Below are 21,785 nucleotides of genomic sequence, written 5' to 3'. Positions count from 1 at the left end.
GATCGAATATCCACCCCTTGTCTTCAGTTATAAATCACAAACACACTGCAGGCCCTCTAAATTAAAATTGTGGACTACTGGTGGTCCACAGACACCAGTCTGGGAACCCCTGATCTAGCTAGCTCCATGAGACTCAGGTGAACATTGTGATGTGGACAGAGATGGTGCATGCACATGCTGTCCCTCTGTGTGTGAATTTCCTTTTCTGGAACAGGGCACATTTGTCTACATTTGCAGTTCAGGGTTCTGTAATTTAGCCCACAGTCTCATGGGATGCCCGCTTTCGAGTTGAGGTGCTTTTGTAGCAAATTTCTGATCTTTGAAGAACCAAAGCACAAGAAAAGATTTCAAGTATTTTGGACATTTGCTTCCTGTAGCAAAAGTCCATTTATTTTTATCTTCACAGTACTGTGTGCCAATAGATTCTCATGTAAGCATAGCTGGACCTCAAGGGGAAGTGAATCCTAGTCACCACTTCCTCTGTTGGTGGGGGCTGGTATTCTTCCTCACTGAGACTTTTAGTGACAAAACAGTCCAGTATGTCGAGTTTGTTGTTGTCAGAAAACGCAACACCATGAACCTGATTCTAAAATGTACTTTGTAAAAATATCCTAGGAACAGAATGGATTAACTAACTCAGCACATCTCAGCAAAAGCCCTGAGCAAATGAACTGATTTTCCCAAAGTGATTTTAATTTCTCTTGAGCAAATTAACTGCATTTTCTCAAACTAAACACACTCTCTCTCTCCTTCCCTCTGGCTTACCTTCTGCCTTTTTCTCAGTATCCAGTTTTTCCATAGCAGAAGCCTGACCTGTCTGAGGAAACTCATTCTTCTTATGCATTGGCAGCATCCCAGACTTGGAGAATAGAAATCCTTTGCTGTTATCTTCTTGCAGACAGCTGAATCCTGAAAAAGAAGTGAGCTTATAAGCAGATGTTCCTGAATGGCTGCAGAACTGCAGGCTGGATTTCATTTTGTTTTGTCAAACTCAGCTATGAAGCAAACTCCAGCTGAGCCAGAAGTTGGAAGCTGATAGTACTTTAGCTGAAGATCACAATACAGCGAAACTGTGCGATCTGGAATGGCCAACTCTGCGCTTGTATTTGTGTGGTGTCAGGAGTAGGATTAATACCAAATTGCTCTCAAACTTGGGTCTCCAGCTGTTGTTGGACTACAACTTCCATCATCCCTAGCTAGCAGGATCAGTGGTCAGCCATGACGGGAGTTGTGGCCCAGCAACAACTTGAGACCCAAGTTTCAGAAATACTGTATGGCGTACCGCTTCTAGGGTTAGAGACTATAAGCATTGCCTTGTTGGATCAGCTGAAGTCTATCTAATCCTACATACTGTTCCCTCTTCTGAAGCCAACCAGATGCCTGTGGATGCTCACAAGCAGAATGCTCTCAGAGTCTAGTCTGACCATAAATCCAGGGGAATATTTTTCAATGAAAAGGAATGGTGTCCCATGGACACCTCTGAAGGGATGATGGGAGTTGTAGTCCAGCAATATCTGGAGGACTACAGGTCCCATCCCCCCGGCCTAAGGCTGCAATACACAGTTGACCTAAAGTAGCTACAGAAAACTATTGAGAGTACTTGTTTTTGTGGCTGGTCAGGAAGGAATTTGCAAAACTGCTGATCTAGGAAAGTCCCAGGCATCTGGCGGACCAAAAATTGGCTCCTATGAATTAGAATAGTCTTTCAGCTGTTTGTAGGACTATGCTGGCTCTTAAAAGTGCTATAATACACACCAGACATTTCTTCTCCCTATTAATGATCACAGAAATACTGCTTACTTTTTTATGCTCATGTTGATCAATAATCATCCCTCCAATTGCTTGTTCTAGATTTGCAGAGTAAATCCCTGTTCACAACCCTTAAACTGCTAGCTCACCACCCCCTCACTTTTTCACCATTATAGTGCCATTCATGTCGCAAGGGCTGGGTGGTCTCCATCCATCTATATGTCATCTTTATCACCACAGACACCTTTTCTGGACATCCTAGAAGACAAATCTTAAATTGGACCATGGGAAAACATATTTTCCTCCCAACTGCTCTTGTGAAACAATGTTGGCCTCCCGAGAGAACAGCGTTCAGATTTGAGGCATGGCAATCTGAATACGTTAACTGTGTCTTCAGTAAATCAAATGTAAAGGTAAGTTTAGAAAGTGTGTCTCCTCCTTCAACAGACTGTGGCCGCATCTGACATATGGGATTAGACGGGACAAAGATCTTCCTTAATTAAATTGTAAATCTGATTTGGAGAAGTGGGGGCTGGCTTGTTGGTGTTACCACACACCTAGGCGGTGCCTGTGACCTATTTCTGCTTTGGATAAAACAAGTGGGATTTCTGAGCTCAGCAGTGCCTGGGTTTGTTTGTTTTTAAATGAAGATGTAAATAAAAACATCCACCGAGGCACCAAGTACTTGAATTCACTACTTCCTAATTATACTGGGCAGGTAGCCCAGCAACTTACACAAGATGCTGATTTCACTTCAGTAGATAGTTTTGATATCTACTTTGTCTTTGGAGATGTCTCTCCCTCGCACACAGATATATATTATATCCCACTTCCCAAGATGTCTACTGTAAGTATGTGTCATGATTTGCTGTGACTAACTGCTAAACCTAGGATATTTCAGTCAGAGTTTCATGGGGCAAAATAATTCTAGGTCAGGGGTGGGGACTTTGCAGCCCTCCAGATATCACTGGACTTCAACTCCCACCAGCCCCAGCCAGCATGACCAATGGTATTTAGGAGAGCTGAAGTCCAAGAATAGGTCCTCCATACCTTCCAACATTTTTCCAATGAAAATAGGGATGTCCTATTATTATTATTATTATTATTATTATTATTATTATTATTATTATTATTATTATTATTTTACCCCAGCCACTCTGGGCACCTTCCAATATCAAACATAATAAAACATTTAAAGGGCTGCCTTGAGGGGACAGGTAACTCCATATCCTTCAACATTTCTCAGATGAAAATAGATGGCTTCTGTAAATCCAGAACTGTCACTGAAAAATAGGTAGGTAGCCGTGTTGGTCTGCCATAGTCAAAATAAAAAAAATCCTTCCTGTAGCACCTTAAAGACCAACTAAGTTAGTTCTTGGTATAAGCTTTCGTGTGCATGCACACTTCTTCAGATACCTGAAGAATCTGAAGAAGTGTGCATGCACACGAAAGCTTATACCAAGAACTAACTTAGTTGGTCTTTAAGGTGCTACAGGAAGGATTTTTTTTATTTTGACTGAAAAATAGGGACATCCCTGGGCTACACACTCAACGTTGACATTTTGCACAAACTGCATGCCATAGAGTTCCCGCAATATTTGAAGACCCTCCTCCAGAGCACCCTTAACAAGTGGCATTTTACTAGTATATAGTAGCAATTTAGCATTTAGAAAGCCATTTTTAGAAATGAGATTTGAGCCAAGTCATTCTTGGCTCAAAAGCTTTGTGTGAGGCAGAGTGGCCATTTACACATTTCCTGCTTGGAGGGCGAGTTAGACCACCCCAAAAAACAAAACCCACACAGGTTTTCATAAAATGTGCAACTGCTCATTTATCTGTACAGATGAACATTCTGAAACAATTTCCATAATTTAAAGGTAAATACAAGATAACTCACCATACTGTGGAAGAACACAAAAAGAGCTCTGCTGAACCAGGCCAGAGGCCTAGCAAGCCTAGCAGCCTTTTATCACAGAGGCCACCCAGACACCTGCGGGGAAATCTGCAAGCAGAGCTTGTGTGGAAACTAAGTACTGTACTCATTCTCTCACCTGTGAGTCTCAAGCGAGTGATATTTAAAGGCATAGCTCCTTCCACAATGGAGGCCATAACATTGTAACCAAGTCTCCTGTGAGCCTGCTCACTTCACTGCCCAGATGGTGCTGTGAGGGGTGGCTTCAAGACCCCAAGCTTATCCCTCCTTAGGGTTCTTTTTATCGTTACTCCTTACTTGGGCCAGATAGCCCTTCAAACAGAATACTCCTTTTCAGTGCTCCCCCCTAAAATGTTTAGGGGTACTCTCATTTTGACTCAAGAAAACCACCATTTTATAGTTCAGATCGGGGGAAAAATAAATACAGTAAATGGACAAAAGTACAAAGATTCACTAAATGTTTAGGGGTATGCATGCCCCCCAGATAAAAAAAAAAAACCCTGCTCCTTTCAAATAGAAGGCTGTCCTCTGTAAAGGGATCAATTCCAGCTAAAGTCCCCTCCTTCCACACAGATCCTCTTGAGACCTCTTGCTAGTTTCTCTGCCCTCAGAGCCTCAGGGTAGGGGTGGCCTGGGAGAGGGCATTCTTTGTGGTGGCTTCTTCATAACACAGCTTCTGGAAGATTCAGAAGATGCACCTCTTTACCCTGGCTTTTGACACTTGAGATGTATATATTTTTAGATCCCACCTTATTTTTTTAATTATCGTAAGTTGTTTTAGACCGTTTTTAACATTGCTTTAATGTTGGAACCCATCGTGGGACCTTAAGGCAAAGGGTGAGAAATCAGTAAATACCGGTAATCATCTGAACCTGTGCCTTAATTAGGGGCGGGATAGATGTGGCCTTTTTCCCCAACTTTGTGACGACCCCTTAGTTTGTTTTTGGAAGTCTATGTAGGCATGATTCGGCTAAAATTGTGGGGAAGCAGAGAATGGGGGCTTGTACATTTATTTACCTACCTGCTCCAGCTCCCAATATCTAAACATAGTTTGGAGCTGTGGAAACATGGGATCAAATGCAACGTTGCGCTGATGTAAATTGTTTGATTTGGTTGTGCATTTTTTATGTTTTATTTTATGACTACTTTTGTTATGCTGTAATGTATTTTTTCATGTTGTAGGCCACCGTGAGTATGGTGTGGAAAAGCACCACACAAATAAAATTATTTATCTATATGTATGCATGTAAAGTGGGACGCGGGTGGCGCTGTGGGTTAAACCACAGAGCCTAGGACTTGCCGATCAGAAGGTCGGCGGTTCAGATCCCTGCAATGGGGTGAGCTCCCGTTGCTTGGTCCCTGCTCCTGCCAACCTAGCAGTTCGAAAGCACGTCAAAGTGCAAGTAGATAAATAGGTACCGCTCTGGCGGGAAGGTAAACGGTGTTTCCGTGTGCTGCTCTGGTTCGCCAGAAGCAGCTTAGTCATGCTGGCCACATGACCCGGAAGCTGTCTGCGTACAAACGCCAGCTCCCTCGGCTTATAGAGCGAGATGAGTGCGCAACCCCAGAGTTGGTCACGACTGGACCTAATGGTCAGGGGTCCCTTTACCTTTTTTATGCATGTAAAAGGAGAGTAACCATTGAGAGCTTGTCTTTAGTGGCTAGAACTGAGGAGAGCTTGTTGTTATATCACATTGGGGCAGCAGAAGCAGCACCTGAAACGTTTGTGACCTTCATGAATTGGAACAAAGATGCCTCTTGTTTTCACAACTGAAGGCAGGGGTGGGACACTTGTGGCCCTCCAGATGTTGTTGGACTCCAATTCCCATCAGTCCCAGCCAGAATGGCCAATGGACAAAGATGATGGGAGTTGCAGTCCAACAACGCCCACAACTTCCCTTACCTTGACCTACGGGTAGCATTTTGCTAGGTTAATGTTATCACTGACATGTAGTTAGCCAGCCAAATGGGCCTGAGGGCATGTCTTCATTCAGCCATGTCTGCATCCCATTTTGGCATAGGGAAACTATCACACGTTTTTAAATGATTGACATATAAGGCTAAATGTGGTTCAGAGGGTAATCTGTACTGCTCTAGGCTACACATGGTTTTAGGAAAAATGGGGTGAACTCCTCCAGTACCAGAGGCAAGAACAGACCATCTTCCAACGTCATGCATCCTTTTCAGATGAAGGAATACTGGCATTGGAAACTTTTCAAACAACTGTAACACAGTGACATGGTGACCTGTAACTACTAACATCTTTTATTCTAAAGGTTCAGAAACTAGTGTGGAAAGGTTGCCAAAACCACCTGGATTCACGCCATGACTTGGGTCCAGGATGCACTGGGCAGCTTTTGGCAGCCACTACCCTTACCTTCTCAGGTATGCTGTACACTCAAATGCTAAATTAAATTCATTAAATGCTATTAATAAATCATAGGTGAAGACCATTTGAAGTCTAGAGAGATTTGTGTCTTTCTCAATGGGGAACTCATATGACAAAAAGTGCTGCAGCACTTTTAGGATTCATCCCAGGGAACTATACAACTGGCCCCATCCAAAAGCTGTTTGTGATACGGTTTGTAGATCTATTGTTCCAAGGATTGAAAAGAGAGCGAGAGAAAAGTCCTACTGGATGCACTCTCTGGATGTGCTCTTGGTATTGAATAACATTGGTACAGTATTGAAAAGCATTCATCTATGGATTTCTGAGATTTCCATCTAGTTGGCAAGGCTCTTTTTTGGAGGACGTATACAAAAGTCAAATTATGAGATAGAGCAATCACTAAGGTATTTTAGTCCTATGCCCAAATTACGTTCCCAGGACCAAGAAAATTTCTTTCACCAAATCTGTTATAGAGGAATTGCTGCTGTTAGATGAGGTCACCATAAATAGCATCTAATAAATATGTAGGTGATCAGAATCCATTCTTTGTATTTCAGATCAAACTTGTTAGCTGTTTTGTCTATTTAACAACTTACTCAGAGGGGTAAGACAGAAAGCTGGCCTATAGATATAAATACATAAACATGACTTTTCCTGGTCACAGCAAAATGAAGCGTACAGATTTGTTTTGAATGTTTACCACTTGCATTATGGCTGATTTAACAGCCTACAGTGCTCTTAGCTTTGTTTTATACTGCAATTTTGATTTTATAAATATATTTTTATTCGTTATCAGATTTAAGAGCAGCTTATGGTACCTTATATGTTAAAATCCAAACACATCCAGTTTTGACACTCATCGTATTACAGAAATGAGGGGTCTTAAAAAAAACAAGAGTGCACCAATTAGGAATACGACAAGAAACTGTCTTCAAGCTTACCTCATTTGTGATGAGATCTCCATCAAAGGCATTGCATTGCTGTGAGAACTGAAAGAGGTTTTGAAAGGAAGTCCAGCATGACTGCAGAGGAATGCATCTCAGGAACAGTGAGCACTTACAAAATAATACAGCTCAGTTGTAAGGAGATTGCTTTAATCCGCAGCTTCATGTGGGGCAGCTCTGTTTTCAGAGTTTAAGCACCATTGCATTAGACACAAACACTGCATAGCGCATATGTTGGAAAAAGTTTGGACTTCTCATAATATTTATTTGTAGATCTAAACTAATGTTGTGTTTTAACAAATATTATTTGAGGCTATGGCTTCAGGAGCTCTCTAAACCCCTGGAGGGAAAGAAAAGAAAAACCCAAAACCAAGCACGCACACACATTTGTCATGACTAATTAGGTCAGGAAGTTATAGAAGCCAGTACCCCGTCAAAATCTCAGAGGCACTTGGTGAGTTCAGCGTTAAGTATATAGAATGTAATTACCATGCAAATCTGACAGCGGTGGCTTGTTGTGCCAGCTCTACATGTTCCTGCACAGCTGACGTAATGGCAATGTTAAAATGGCAAGCGAACTATGATAACATCTCTGTGCTGAGAGTTGTCCAGATTTAGCAGAGCTAAAGGAACCTGAAACCCTATTACAACAGTGTTAAGACTTGACCTTCTGCCAGTCCTTTACTTCTCAGCCTAACCTACCTCACAGGGTTGTTGTGGGGATTAAATGAGGAGCACCTTGAGCTCCTTGGAGGAAAATGCGAGATATGAATACATTAAACAAGCAAAGAGGAGCCCGAGGCTGGGGAGTCAATCCTAGAGCACACCAAAGTTGGGAAAATGGGATGGAAAAAATTGAGCAAAGCAAAAGGGAATATTATGTTCAGTAACAAGGCAGAAAACTCAAGAACTAAGTAGATGGCAAACAACAGGTTTCAGAAACTTCACCAGTGACCCTTTATCCCAATGGACTGGACTGAAAATCAGAGCTCTTCCTTTTGGACAAGGCCCCCTTTTCATGTATTTTCTTTAATATTATTTGCAGACTTCCTTCTGACTTATTAATGTGGCTAGACTGTAGCTTACTGGCTGGAAAATTGGACTAAGGGTGCAAGAGAATGGGATTCTAGCCTTATCTCAGACCTTTCCTGAAGCTTAGTAAAGTCACTCTACTTCTGTTAAGCTTTATTTACCTTCTTACCATGTACACAGACAGTATTTTATACCAGCATATTCACCAAGAAGTTTACAGTTGGTTGCTAGAATTTGCTTTTCCCATCAGATGCTGGAGAGAGATGTGTTTTGCCATCTAATGGGTGCATATTTAGGAGAATACATGCTTCAATATGAGCTTCCTACAATAAAGCTTTTAAATTTTAGTCTAAATTCTGTTACTGTACTTTATGTGATTTTGATTTAAATATAGTTACAGGGCAGATTACTCTGAATGTACTAAGGGTTTCAACTGGGACGCGGGTGGTGCTGTGGTCTAAACCAAAGAGCCTAGGGCTTGCCGATCAGAAGGTCGGCAGTTCGAATCCCCGCAACGGGGTGAGCTCCCGTTGTTCAGTCTCGGCTCCTGCCAACCTAGCAGTTCAAAAGCACGTCAAAGTGCAAGTAGATAAATAGGTACCGCTCCGGTGGGAAGGTAAACTGCATTTCTGTGCGCTGCTCTGGTTCGCCAGAAGCGGCTTAGTCATGCTGGCCACATGACCCGGAAGCTGTACGCCAGTTCCCTCGGCCAATAAACCAAGATGAGCGCCGCAACCCCAGAGTCATCCGCGACTGGACCTAATGGTCAGGGGTCCCTTTACCCTTGACCTTTACCAAGGGTTTCAGTGTTTTCCTCTTCTAGCTACTGTGCTTAATAAAGGTTACACTGTAGAATACAGTACTCAGTTTTTCAAAAACTTTTTTGGCAAAACTGCTGGCTCTTTGGTGACACAGCCCATTGATTGACACAAAAGCCCTGTCTAGGGCTGATATTTACATTGGTGCAACATACTTTATTTCAGTTCCCTGCAGTTAGTTCATATTTTTCCCTACACACAGATCTTTATATGGGAAAAAGTATTTTTGAAATAAATTTCACTGAAGGGTTTAACTTAGCTGTAACTACAATCTGAAAGTGTAGCCCATACATTCACACTATATGGATATTATATAGTACATTGCACAGCAAGATGATTTCAAGTCATAATAAAGGTAATGTTTTCCAGTTGTGAGAAAGTACACCAAACTCACTAAAACTAACAGTTGGTTTGTATGAATCTTGCACATTAACCAACCATGCACATTTTAATAACTTAATCTTAGTGCAGAAGAGTTTGCAACAACTGACAAGTCACAGAATGTCAGTCCCGATTGTGATTGGTGTCCAATCAGTGCTTTGAGCTTTCTGTTCAAAGCTGCTTGTTGAGGAAATGCAGTGTTGCATGGAACTAACCCTGTAATTGAGAAAGGTCAAATAAATTTGAGTCAGTCACTATTCCCCCCCCCCCCCGGAGTGGGGAGTAGTTTCTTAACTAGTCATACTCCATTTTCAACAAGGCCTTTTGGCTGGGGATAGATACCACTGGCATGGTTTATGAAGAAATCTATATTGCTTTGCAAATAAAGGAACTCATGACAATCACATTGACATGCATTATCTGATTGAATTACTGCAGATATGCAATAGCATCAGAAAGCTGACTTGATGTGCGTGATTGAGGGGTTGTCATATTGCTTCAATTGAACTGATGCTTAAAGAATTGCCTCAATCTCTATCGGGTCCTGTGTGCCTTATGGTATTCACATTCTCTGCTGTTTCAGGTGTTTTGCATATTCAGAGGGCCTTTTAAATCTTAGTTTGTGAAAACAGATGGCAAATATTCAGTGCAATTCCCCTGCCAAGCCGTGGTGCCACCCTCTTACTAAAAAAGCTCCTGGGAGAGGGCTATTACCACAGGGTAAATTAAGTTGCAAATGCACAGCTTGAGAATGCTTTTACATCTATAATTAATTTTGGATGTGTTCAGGTGGTATCAGTAGTTCAGAATGCATTTCATCAACTTACCTTGGTGTTCCACCTATACCCCTTCCTTGACCAATATGGTCTGGCTAGTTATGCATATTCTTAACATAGTCTAGGCTAGACTATGGTGAAATGCGTGATTATTTATCTGTAAAGGATTCACAAGCTTCAACCCATGTGAAAAGTGGCACATAGGTAGCTAAATGGTAGTAGGTGGCTACCAAAGAAACAGTTTTTCAACAGCAACACCCAAACTATCGACACTTCAGACATTACCACCCAATAACCTTGTCATTCAGGCAGTCCTTCTGTTTTCAGCTGGCTTTTAGAAAGCATTTGCATTTTATCTCCTGCTTTTTATTGTTTTGTATTTTTATGTTCCAAGCCACCTTGAAACTATTTTGCAAATGGGGGAGCACAAATAACTCCATAAAATAACTCATGGAAGCCGCATCCTGCTTGGCCACTTCCTTTTGCCTACTTCAGAAGTGATAAGCCATTTAGGGCTAAAGCGGGACAATATGTATGGCCACATCTGTCTTGAGAGTACCAACTTCTTAAATGCAGGTATGCAGAAACAAATTATAACAAATGTAACAGCACAGAAGGAAACAACATACATGCTACAATGAACTACTGCAGCAATATCCACAAGCATAATCAGGCCATTACATCATATCAATAACCCCTTTCCTCCAGAAGAATACTGTTTTTCATCAGTATGTCAGGAAAACCTAAAGCCCACCATAGACAGGATGTCTACCAGCATCATAAATGATGCTCTCCCTCTGGCCGTACTGAAGACTTGATGGTTGGGAGGGCCTCCAGAGGCTGGATAAAATCTTGCTGAGCTCTCCAGCTTATGGGTTGGGGGTTCCCCACCCCTGAAATAAAGGTTTTATACACCATTAATTTAATACTGACATCCACCCCTTTTCATTTTGAAATATCTGTCTAAAAGCAGATTTGTTAAAAGAAAGTAACCCCCACCATTTACTGTTGTCTTTTAAGATTTACTCATAACATTACCAACATTTTAATGTGCAACAGAAATACAAACCCATCTGTACAGAATAACTTTAAAGAAACTTGAGTGTATATATTGATACATGGTATATTATATTAACATGTAAATGGCTCTATATACAGTAAGATGAAGCATAATAGAATACATGGAGTCAGTGAAACATTAACATGTTAATGTATATTTTTTTAAGCAACAGTGTACATATAAAAACAATTTAATACAGAGTGAAAAACCATTCAATGCACTTACTAAATGCTGGCTTTTTGGTTATTTTTATCTATTTTACTAAATCTCAGACCTATATTCTTCATCTATACCAAGCAATAAAAGGAGCTTCCTACTGTAAGGGGAAATGATAGCTTATTAGTAACACGGAACTTCCACATTATTTTCAACTGAAAGGCAATAAGCCAGCTAGGTTTTGTGCATTTAAACCACTTGGTAACTGGATGAGAACACTTTTTAAATATCTTTATAGTAAAGCTTAATAATGCATCTTTCCTGTACAAACAACTTTTAAGCAACAACATAGATAGTAAAAAAAAAAAAAAATCAATTGGTATATAAAACTATATATGTATATTCACACACAATATATAAAGGCCATGCTGGCCAGTACATAATCTATTCAGGCGCATTTCATTGCACAGAGTCAGGGGGAGGGAACTGGTTACAGACACTTAGAGCACTGCTTCAAGCTTTGGTTTATTCTTAAATTAAAGTAGCTGTATTTCATATACCCTGCAGTCTTGACAAATCATTTACTCTGAGAAAGTGGCCACTTTCATTGCTGCACCCATGCATAATAAATTGCCTTTCACAAGCAATAATACAATTCCACACATGAAATTTGATTATAGGGCTTTTGAATGTGCCTCCTTATTAACTTTTTCTATATTTGGAATGCATTTAAATACTCTCAGAGAAAAATCTAATGAATGAAAAAAATAACTTCATGGTTTTTCACAGCTTTTTTCTTTTCTTTTTTAAACACATCCCATATTTTTAAAAGTCTATACAGGCATATATAAAAATAATTCCAATGTATGGCACGAAGATGAAATCCTCTACCAAAAATAAAATAAAATAAGTTCCCCATTGAAAGGTTGTATAGCAGTTGTTACCCTATACAAAGTGAGCTTCCCTGTGTTCTAGTTCTTGCATCCTTTTTGGCCTTAATCTCTGGTAGGTGGGCTTCAAGTCTGTAGGGGAAAGAGCTTCAGAAGTGGGTTTTTGTTGCTTTGCATGTTGGCCAGAGGAGCCCAAGGAGCCTTGGACAAGCCCAGGGTTCACAACTAGCTGTGGAGTCTCATCTCTGACGACTGCTGCACATGGTTTGAGTGCCAAACTCTCATCGCTCTGTTTGGCCTTACTGATGGGTGGTGGCTTATAGAATGTCCCTGGTGGTGGTTGCAAAGTTCTCGGTGTTCTGAAAGCAGCAAGCGTATTAGAGTCTGAGGAATGCCCTTCTGCTGTTGCCCTTGCAGCCCTGACAGGTACCGTATATGGCTTATTGGGAAGTATGGCATTTACTGAGTTGCTAGCAAGGTTGCTATGTGTAGTTAAGGCACTTGAGTTTACAGTGTCATGTGTTCGGTTCTCCTGGGGTATGTTAGTCACAATCATTGCTGTCCTTGCAGTCATATCATACTGCTTATATTGCTTGTCCCAAGTTTTTTTCAGAGTCTGTGGGTCAAAGCAAGAAAGCCTACAGCCGGCATTTACAGCTGGAAGTGGCTGCGTCTCGGAAACTTCTTCAATTACAGGACTTCTGCCAATATTTTCTGTACTTAGACCTGCATTTCGTGAGTTTCTCTCATTCAAAACACAGGGAGGAAGCATTTGACCTAGAGGTAAACTCACAGGACGAACAACTGGCTTTGTCCTATGAGTGCGTAACTGAACTTTGGTTATTTGACGATTCGGTCTTAAAAGGTGACTGGCTTTAACACCATCTTCAACTTGAGGGTGAGATTGCTCATTATCTGGATCTGAAACTGCAGCCACAGCATTGCCTAAGGAAGAAAAACATTTATTTTGACTGTCAGTTTGCCAAGAGAAAGCATTAACTTTGAATAACATTAGCCAGAAATCAAACTGGTCTCTAAATGCAACTAAGTATATTTTAGAAGATCACACCTCTCAGAGAATAAGCAGAGAACACCAATATTGCCATTATATTCAAGACCATATTAATTCCAGGCTATTTTAAAAGTTTGCTTTTAATTTCTTTTTGTTTTTAACTTTTTGTGATTTTATTGTTTGATTTTATATTTCAATATTGTTGCAAATGGCTGTTATATATTTTTATGATACAGCGGTATTTAAATATTTTTATAAATAAAATAAAAAGTGCCATACTGTTTCAAAGGATTTGACACCTGCAGGCCACAAAGAGACTTTTTATCTTTCTGCTGGCTGTTATTACTCCATAAGGCAGACTAAGGACTTGCATAGTCAGTTTAAGTAGAACAGTTTGCATCAAAGACTGCAGTACCCAATCACCCAGATTTGTACCTGTATCCATACCTACAGTTTAGGATTATAGTACTATATAAGCCATGGAGGAAGCTTCCATTTAAAGAGTTCTGGATATGAATCAAAAAGAAATATTAGTCCTATTTCTTATTAACTTTTTCACAAGAACAACCCAATAGTTAGGATAAATCAGCCTGGGAGGAATCAAATGTCTCTTCTGGGAAAGGAAGGAAGGAAGCCTTTTTACAGACCTCAGGAAAAAGCTAATACAAGACAAATATATCGGGCCAGCAAGTATAAACATACTGCTTTAAACAGCTGCTTTGGATTTTTATCTCTCTCCATATTATTCTCTTTCAAACACAGAGTGAAAAAATGGTTGTTATCCCTCACTCACAAGATTATTTACATTAGGGGTATCATTACTATAATGCAAGAAAATTAGTATTTGATAAACGTCTATTTATGTAAAGTTATGAAGTGGGTGGGGAGTTTTCCTTGTTCTCTCCCGATATTAGAACCCAGGGACATCCAATGAAGCTGAATGTTAGAAGATTAATGAGACAAAAAAGGAAGTACTTCTTCACACAGTGCATACTTAAACAATGGAATTTCCTACCACAAGTAGGCTACGAACTTGAATTGTTTCAAAAAGGGCTTTAGACAAATTCATGGGGGGGAGGAATAAGGCTGATAATGGCTACTAGGCATGTATGTCATAGCTAACCGCGACCTCCAGTGTGTTTCTAAATACAATTTGCGGTATGCTTATGAACACCAGTTGCTGGGATTCACAAGGAGGAGGAGTGCTATTGCACCCATGGCCTGCTTGCAGGCTTCCCATCAACATCTGGTCAACCACTTTGAGAAACGAATGCTAGATTAGATGGGTCTTTGGTCTGAACCAACAGGTCTCTTACTATACTTCTTACTATACTCTTATTCAGGGATTAGCAAACTTTTTCAGCAGGGGGCCGGTCCACTGTCCCTCAGACCTTGGGGGGACGGAAAGACTATATTTTGGAAAAAAATATGAACGAATTCCTATGCCCCACAAATAACCCAGAGATGTGTTTTAAATAAAAGTACACATTCTACTCATATAAAAACACCAGGCAGTCCCCACAAATAACCCAGAGATGCATTTTAAATAAAAGGGCACATTCTACTCAGATTCCCGGACCATCCGCAGGCCGGATTTAGAAAGCAATTGAACCACATCTGGCCCTCAGGCCTTAGTTTGCCTACCCATGCTCTTATTCATAGGCCTATATATGCCTTTGTGTTGCACAGTTCTTAATTACATACATTTTATCTACTTAAACAAAGCAAATTAGCTTTAGGTTTCTGTTACTTGAGGGAACTCAAGGCATTTTTTCACTGAAAAACAGTTTCCTGTTATGTTTGAACTGTCAATTATGATTAATGTTGTCTAAACGAATCAGGATATGGAAGCCAACTTTAACCCATGGCTTCATTTTCAGGCTTGCTTGCTGTTAGGATGTAATGGGAAGCTATGGCTAACAGCAGTTTCCTGTCTTGTTTCCCTTTTCTTGTAAAGGGTTGAGTAAAACAGCTGAATGTAGACAGATGAAGCTCGTTCACATCTCCACTTATTGAACTGAGACCTGACTGTCCAAACATGGCCAATAACTCAAAAGCAGCATAACCACCCTTTGGAAAGGCTTCATAACAATGTGCTTTTTAAACACACGTGATGTGCTGAGACAGTAAGCTGTCAACTAAGAATTGGCTTCTTTTCATTGCACCAACAGAAGTCGTAATAATGAAAGGTTTATTTTGTACCTGAACATACAGGAACCTGAAGGATAGCAAGATAGCTGTATGAATACTTGCAATTCAGGAAACTGACCTGGCTCTTTTGCTGGTGCAATGTGGTTTTCTAAAACTGAGACAGGAGAGGGTTCTGAAGGAGAATTCCTTCTGCCAAGACTCTGTTTAGGTCCAAGTTTGGAGTTCCATTCTAGGAAATAGGAACACAGCCAGCAACATAAGCAGTTAAATCTCAACAGGAAAGCCTAGTTTGATAGTGACTATAAGCCCGATGCATTTTCAATCTGCTCTATGGATTCCATAACAAATGTCAATACTTGTCCCTTTAATGAAGAATGACATGCAGTGAACACGTGAATAAAAGTTCTGCTTCATTTTTCTATCCTTCTATTGTACTGTAGAAATGCAAAACACTAACCTGTCACTAATGCATCAGAATTCTGGTGGGTGTCTTTGCTGCCATCTGGTTCTTCAAATGATATACTAGCCTCTGAATCCTTCCTCTCATTTTGGACCAACTGGATGCTCTGTCAATAACAGCAATATTAAAAATTGGCTGAATACACTAGCACAAGTTCAATGTAGTAAATGAAAGTTATTGTTTCACAGCAGACACTCACTTCTTTCACAGCAACACAGGGCGACGTTTTTCGTTGCTGATATGGATCTCTATCTTCAGCTGTTAAAATACTTTTAGCGCAAGCAGCACTGTCTTCTAACCGAGGTGCAGGTGATAAAGGCTGCGGCGAAATATCAAAGATCTTCTCATAATATGTAATGAGGAGCTCAACTACCCGGGCCTGATATGGATAGTCCACAAGTGAAGAGAGAGAAAGGGTAGCATCTGTCTGACGTGGCCTGATCAGAGTTGGGCCAAATATAATACCAAGGTTGCTGGCAGACATTTTATTTTCATCGGATTGCTCAGTAACCCTGCATAAAAGAACAAAATACAGAGAGGCTTTTTGAACATTGCTACGAACCCAACATGGTACATTCACTACAAAACCAACACTACTCAAATCTCCACATTAATTTCACTATTAATTATCATCATCATCATCATCATCACTATCATCATCCAATTAGTGTTGACAAGTTGAAAAAGAGAGAAGGAAATATTAAGCCTCATTAATATTAATATGTTCACACCACCAGCTAGGAACACAACAAAAATCTAAAGGCATATTTCTGAATGTATATGTACAGGCTGAATTGAAGTTCCCTTACCTGTACAGATGACCTAAAAGAAACTGGAGTGTGTTATAGTTTGGTGCAGGCAGCTGTTTCAGTAGATCTTTGATTTTCAGAATGATCCTATTCAGTTCAATACACACTGACTGTCTTTTTTTGGACCTGGGGCTCATCCGTTTCATATCCAGTTCTTCATTAATACTTTGGCTCTCCTTTGCAAGGCCAATGAATTCATTATAAAGCCGAAACAAAATCAAAGGTTCAGGGAGCTGAGGGAAAGAACATCAGAAATTTCAGACTTCAATTTTAGCTCAATTCAACTGTTTCCTTCCTATTACTTCCTGATGTCTAGTCTAGTTCCTTTTCTTTTTTGAGAGGCTTCTGAGCTTTAGTTATACTGATGTCACTTAGCCTCTGCGTAAGTAAGATACTGAAAGCAAATGAGGTGGTATTTATTGATAAAGTAAGAAATCCAAATTAACAGAAATGTTAGTTTTTTTAATTGTTCACTAATAGTATATATTTTAAAAAGAGGAATACAGCAACCAGAGTCCCAGAGGTAGTGACACTAGTCTGTCCTTTTACAACATCAAAGAGACTGGCAAGTCTCCTCTTCTGTATACCTACCAGACACCCACAGATAGGGTATAGAGAACAGAGAGAAAACAGTCTTTTTCAGTACACTTGCTGCTAAATTTAAACTACCCCATCAAACCAAACCCTTGTAACTGATTCAAGAATATAAAATACCCTTTTCATATTGAGTATGGGCAAACAGCATTCTCACTTGACCTTCAGCAAAGTTAGGTATCGCCTGTGGCCCATGCAAAATGTCAAAACAGCTTCACTGGCAAAAAGGCAAGTGCTTTCAGCCTATTACAACTTGCTTCTCAAGGAACATTTTCTGAAGGATTAGAATGCTTCTTGGGTGGCGGAATCAACCTGCTTCAACATCTCAGCTTGTTAAATAATCTCCCCAAAATCCACAGCCAGTCAAATTTGTTGCCTGATTTTAGTGATGTTGGCTTTAGTGGCACAACAAATGCAATTTAAGACAAGTGTTTTCTCATAGTGGCCCAAAATATCTTAATTACAAGTTTCCAACAGATGTCTAGGATCAAGTCACACAAAAATCAGCTTCGCAAGCAGACCTCAACAAATTTCCACTATATTTTTAGTAATACAGGAAAAAGAGGAAGTATCCACATTTATTCTGGCATTCAAGGTTCTCATTTATTTTGTTTTCAAATATTATTTGTATTCTGCTTCTAGGTGGGAGTTCTGGAAGTCTCCCATTAAAATAAATGGTTAAAGTACACTCCTGCTATGCTGTGCAGCACCTGACACCATAAGTGGAACTTTCAGGTTTTACTTAAAAAGAAGCTACAAAAATACAGTTTAGTTTTTTTAAAAAACTGAAGCTAATTTGCAACCTAGCATTAATACAAAGTATTAAAAATCTAACATTTATATGGTTAATACGTCGGAATTAGGACCCAGCACTATGTCTCCCCATAAGCTAGTAGGGAGCAATTTCATTGGCTCAGAGACAAAAAAGTTTAACCATTTTAGGAGTATTACTTGCCCCTTTTCCCTATCCACTGGGTGTAAGTAACAAGTAAGCAGCAGCTTCAAAGATGAATCCTCCCACCAAGTGTTTCAAAATTCAGACATATGAAAGACTAAAAAACAGAAAGCCTCCCATTTATACTTAATTTGCTAGTCAGATGAAACAAGAGAATTATGCATATTTACCTGGCGAAGATATAATTTAAGAACATTACTTATGTCATGTGCATAGAGTTCAGATAATTCCACCAAGTCCTTTCCATTTTCAAAAGCTTGACAAAGCTTTTCAACTCTTGATTTGGCTCCATTCACACGATATATACCCTTTTATATAAGGAAAAGTTGTAAGTACTTGCAAAACCAAAAGGTGAGCTAAATTAAAGATAAGGGTGTTGATTCATCTATTCACTAAATATTTACCTTTACATTTAGGGCTCGGCTTTCAATTTCAGAGGTGCACTTTTTTATGATGAAGGGGATGCCATCTGGGGAATTTTTAGCAGCTTGCGTAAACTCAACTCCAAATAGATGAAGTCTTCCATGGAGTTTCTTGTGTCCACACTGAATAGCTAAAGTCTCCAAGCACTTCTTGTGACAGGCAAGTGAACACTAGAGGAAATGTAACAGAAATAAAGGTCCTTTCAAACCCAGTTCAAAATGATAGCAGAGCAACAGCATCTTGTCCTAAAACTTAAAAGGGCAGATAATTTTTAGATCGGCTGAGTCCAATAGGCTCTTAAAAGGGGCAGATCCAAAATACAAGCATTGACCTCTCTGCCAAAGCTTCGTTAATCACGACAATAAGGAGAGGGCTCAGTTTTGCTCATGCAGCTTTAATCAGCCAAGATGGGCAAGGGCCAAATGGTGAACAAGTTTCCAGTTGACTTATGTATAAACTTAACAGGCATTTGTGTTGCACTTGACATTTTTCCCCCACATAGTGCTTATCTCTACACAGGAAAACATGTCACTACTTCAATCCACTTGGCAACCCCCAAAGCTGCATTTTTTAAAAATCACAAGAACCTATAATGGACTTCCCATTTAACATGTACTTTGGGTCTTAGTCTCAATGAGCTCCAGGTTGAAGCCTGGATAACCTAGCAGAGGTTTTTTTGGGGGGTGGGGTGGGCTTTGAGCCATTCAATTGGTCATGAGTGAAGAGGGGAGCAGCAACTTGGGAGTTCATCTAAGGCGCAAAATGCCCTGACACCAGCACTGGTTGCTTCAAATCAGTTACCTCACATCTCTAGAGCACCTCATAGTGAAAGAAGCCCTTTAACCTACAGAGAGCAAAATTTTCACATGATCTGACTGCAGCAACAAAGCCTCCCCCAAGGAAGCCAAACAATGCTTGAATTTCTTACCTCTTCACACTCTGCTCCATGAAATACCACCAGACTATCACATTCTCTGCATTTAGATGGAGCTCTCAGCTTCCGCAGTTTGTGGGTTTGTGCTGCCTTAGATAGAATCGTGTTTCGAAAAGGTCCAGGTGAACTGGTCATTTCAGATGCTAGATCATTCAAACCTTAGAACACAAATTCTGTTATTAGCTCTTTAATGTACTGGGGGGGGAATGGCATAATAGAAAAACAAGTTCTTTATACACTGCAATATGTTTATTGGTTACATAAAACGACACCCAGGGGTCACTACTGTAAGAATATACAATACTGTAATGGCTTGCCTGTGGGCCATTTTGACAGGTGAGTGGGGCCTCCCATCTGTCACTCCTTTGCAAGCAGTGACAGCAGTGAAATGGTCGTTGACTGTACAGGACTAGCTCTGAATTGTATATTTTAAAAAATGTACCAAGGGAAATAAAAAAGACATCTTTGTGTGGGTACACACACATACACACTCACACTTTTCTACCTCCTAATATATTTGCATGTTTCCACTCAGATACTCTGAAATGAGGCCTTAACATGAGACCATAATCCTGAGCATGCATGTAGAAGATTGCAGCCTTAGAAGGGCTGAGGAACAATTTGAATCATTTAATAATTATATGGAATAGCTCCCAATCTTGTACTTCTGTTTTGGGGGGGAAAATAACCTTTGTCCAGCCATGCATTTCTACAAGCTCAAACATATGGTGGGCTTTGAAGTTTCCTGCCAATGCATCATGCAAGCCAGAAGAGAAGCTGCTTACTATTTTCCACTCTGCTATCAAGCAGGCATTTAGCAGAAACATTGGCATTATAACTAAGCAGTTAAGCCTAATTTTTTCTAAACTGGAGAAAAGAGTTCCAGTTCTTAGTGTATGTTAAGCTGAGAGGATTCGCTAATCTACTTCTTTGATCCGACGAGGCAAACATTCCAATTATCTCTGGTTCCCTACTCTCGTCTAACAAAACTCAAGGAAGGGCATCCAAATATGATTAATACCATGAAGCCTACTTGCAGCAAATTATTAATTCAATTATGAGGATACATTACCAGAGTCTGAAGGTGAAGGTGGTTCTCTTTCATCGAGATCATCCGCAGATGACATGGTACCAGTAGATGGTGTCCGGGGAAGCCTTCTTTTAAAGTCCCCTATGAAAGAGGCAAGGCTTTTTTCAGACTTTAAAAGAAGCTGCCTATTTAATTCTATCTATTTATTTATTTTAAAATTATATACTGCTTGAATGTCAGAAAACCTCTAAGTAGTTTACAAAATATATGAAATAAAACATTGAAATTCTTTACAAAAGCAGTTAAAAACAAGTATATAAAGGCATTCAAAAGATTATTATAATTTTACTAGGCCATAAACGCCAGGGGGCTAAAAAATCCCACTATCTCAGTGCTACTCTGTGCTATCACAGTGCTCCCTATTCCTATGGTAAGTGGTATCAAAAGCCACAGAAAGATCAAGAAGCAAGAGAAATGGCAAACTCTCCTTGTCCAGCTCTCTGTAAGGTCATCTGTTAGGGAAATTCAGTCCTATGACCAGGTCTGAACCCAGATTGAAACAAATCTAAACTATCTGTCATCCAAGAATGCTAGGTGATACCCTACCACAACTCTCTCTACTATTCCCCATTCCCAAAGGGGGTATTTGCAGCTGGTTGGTGGTTATTCTAGTCCAAGAGGTCCAGGGCTGGTTTCTATAGGAGAGGCCAAATCCGCAACTCATTCAAGGCAGAAAGTATGACCTCCTGCAACTCCATCTCCTATATTTAATAAGCCAGGTGGGACGGGGTCAAGAGGGCATGTGGTTGGGTGTGTGAACATCAACACCTTGTCCACATCAGCTGCCTGCATAAGCTAAAACTGATCCCACAACATATCACTGATCTTGGCATTGGGTACTTCATCCGGAATTGCAACAAGTGAAGAGTCAAGTTCACTTGAAAGTCATGTGACTTTATCCTCAAAGGGTGTAGTCAGTTGGTCACAGCAGACCCACAATGGGAGTCAGTAACTTTCAGACGGTTCACAATAAAACTGTCAACCAGCTACTAGAGGAGGTAACGCAAGCTACAAAATTAGTATTCTTCGCAATCTGCATTGCCACATAGTAGGCATGATTATGAGCACTAGCCAGTGTTCAGTTGGATTCAGAATGAGACTTGCCCCACTTGCACTCTAGTCTTCACATGATTTTCCATAGCCCAAAGCTCCCCAGAATACCAAAGATTCCTCCAGAGCATTCAGGAACTCCTCAGGTTACATCAGCCTCTGAGGGTGGGCCATCCGAA

At 40.3% G+C, this 21,785-nt stretch overlaps 2 protein-coding genes across 6 annotated transcripts in view; both read right to left on the bottom strand.

Annotated features, from left to right (window-relative positions):
• Positions 1–7,412, bottom strand: part of ABCA4 (ATP binding cassette subfamily A member 4) — a 97,227-nt gene extending 89,815 nt beyond the window's left edge. Inside the window, exons 1-2 of one of the 2 annotated variants that reach the window (XM_081194921.1) lie at positions 7,013–7,412; positions 766–909 (exon numbers count right to left, since the gene is read on the bottom strand). In XM_081194921.1, the coding sequence (XP_081051047.1) occupies positions 766–831 (66 nt within the window). In that variant the 5' untranslated portion in view covers positions 832–909; positions 7,013–7,412. Of the gene's footprint in view, positions 1–765; positions 910–3,800; positions 4,570–7,012 lie in introns of those variants that run through there. The other variant, XM_081194922.1, reaches the window with a different exon arrangement.
• A 3,639-nt stretch (positions 7,413–11,051) lies between these two features.
• Positions 11,052–21,785, bottom strand: part of ARHGAP29 (Rho GTPase activating protein 29) — a 115,195-nt gene continuing 104,461 nt past the window's right edge. For 3 of the 4 annotated variants that reach the window (XM_081193953.1, XM_081193952.1, XM_081193955.1), the window contains 9 exons: positions 20,539–20,637; positions 19,461–19,624; positions 18,514–18,702; positions 18,280–18,417; positions 16,561–16,793; positions 15,951–16,263; positions 15,749–15,857; positions 15,410–15,520; positions 11,052–13,073 (listed from right to left, as the gene is read on the bottom strand). In XM_081193953.1, coding sequence (XP_081050079.1) covers positions 12,184–13,073; positions 15,410–15,520; positions 15,749–15,857; positions 15,951–16,263; positions 16,561–16,793; positions 18,280–18,417; positions 18,514–18,702; positions 19,461–19,624; positions 20,539–20,637 — 2,246 coding nt within the window. In that variant the 3' untranslated portion in view covers positions 11,052–12,183. The remainder of the gene's footprint in view (positions 13,074–15,409; positions 15,521–15,748; positions 15,858–15,950; positions 16,264–16,560; positions 16,794–18,279; positions 18,418–18,513; positions 18,703–19,460; positions 19,625–20,538; positions 20,638–21,785) is intronic. The other variant, XM_081193954.1, reaches the window with a different exon arrangement.

This window comes from Podarcis bocagei (genome assembly GCF_964188305.1).
Source record: "Podarcis bocagei genome assembly, chromosome: 5".
Lineage (NCBI taxonomy): Eukaryota > Metazoa > Chordata > Lepidosauria > Squamata > Lacertidae > Podarcis > Podarcis bocagei.
Note: the sequence above shows the minus strand (reverse complement) of the source record. Positions and strands in the feature narration are given on the sequence as shown.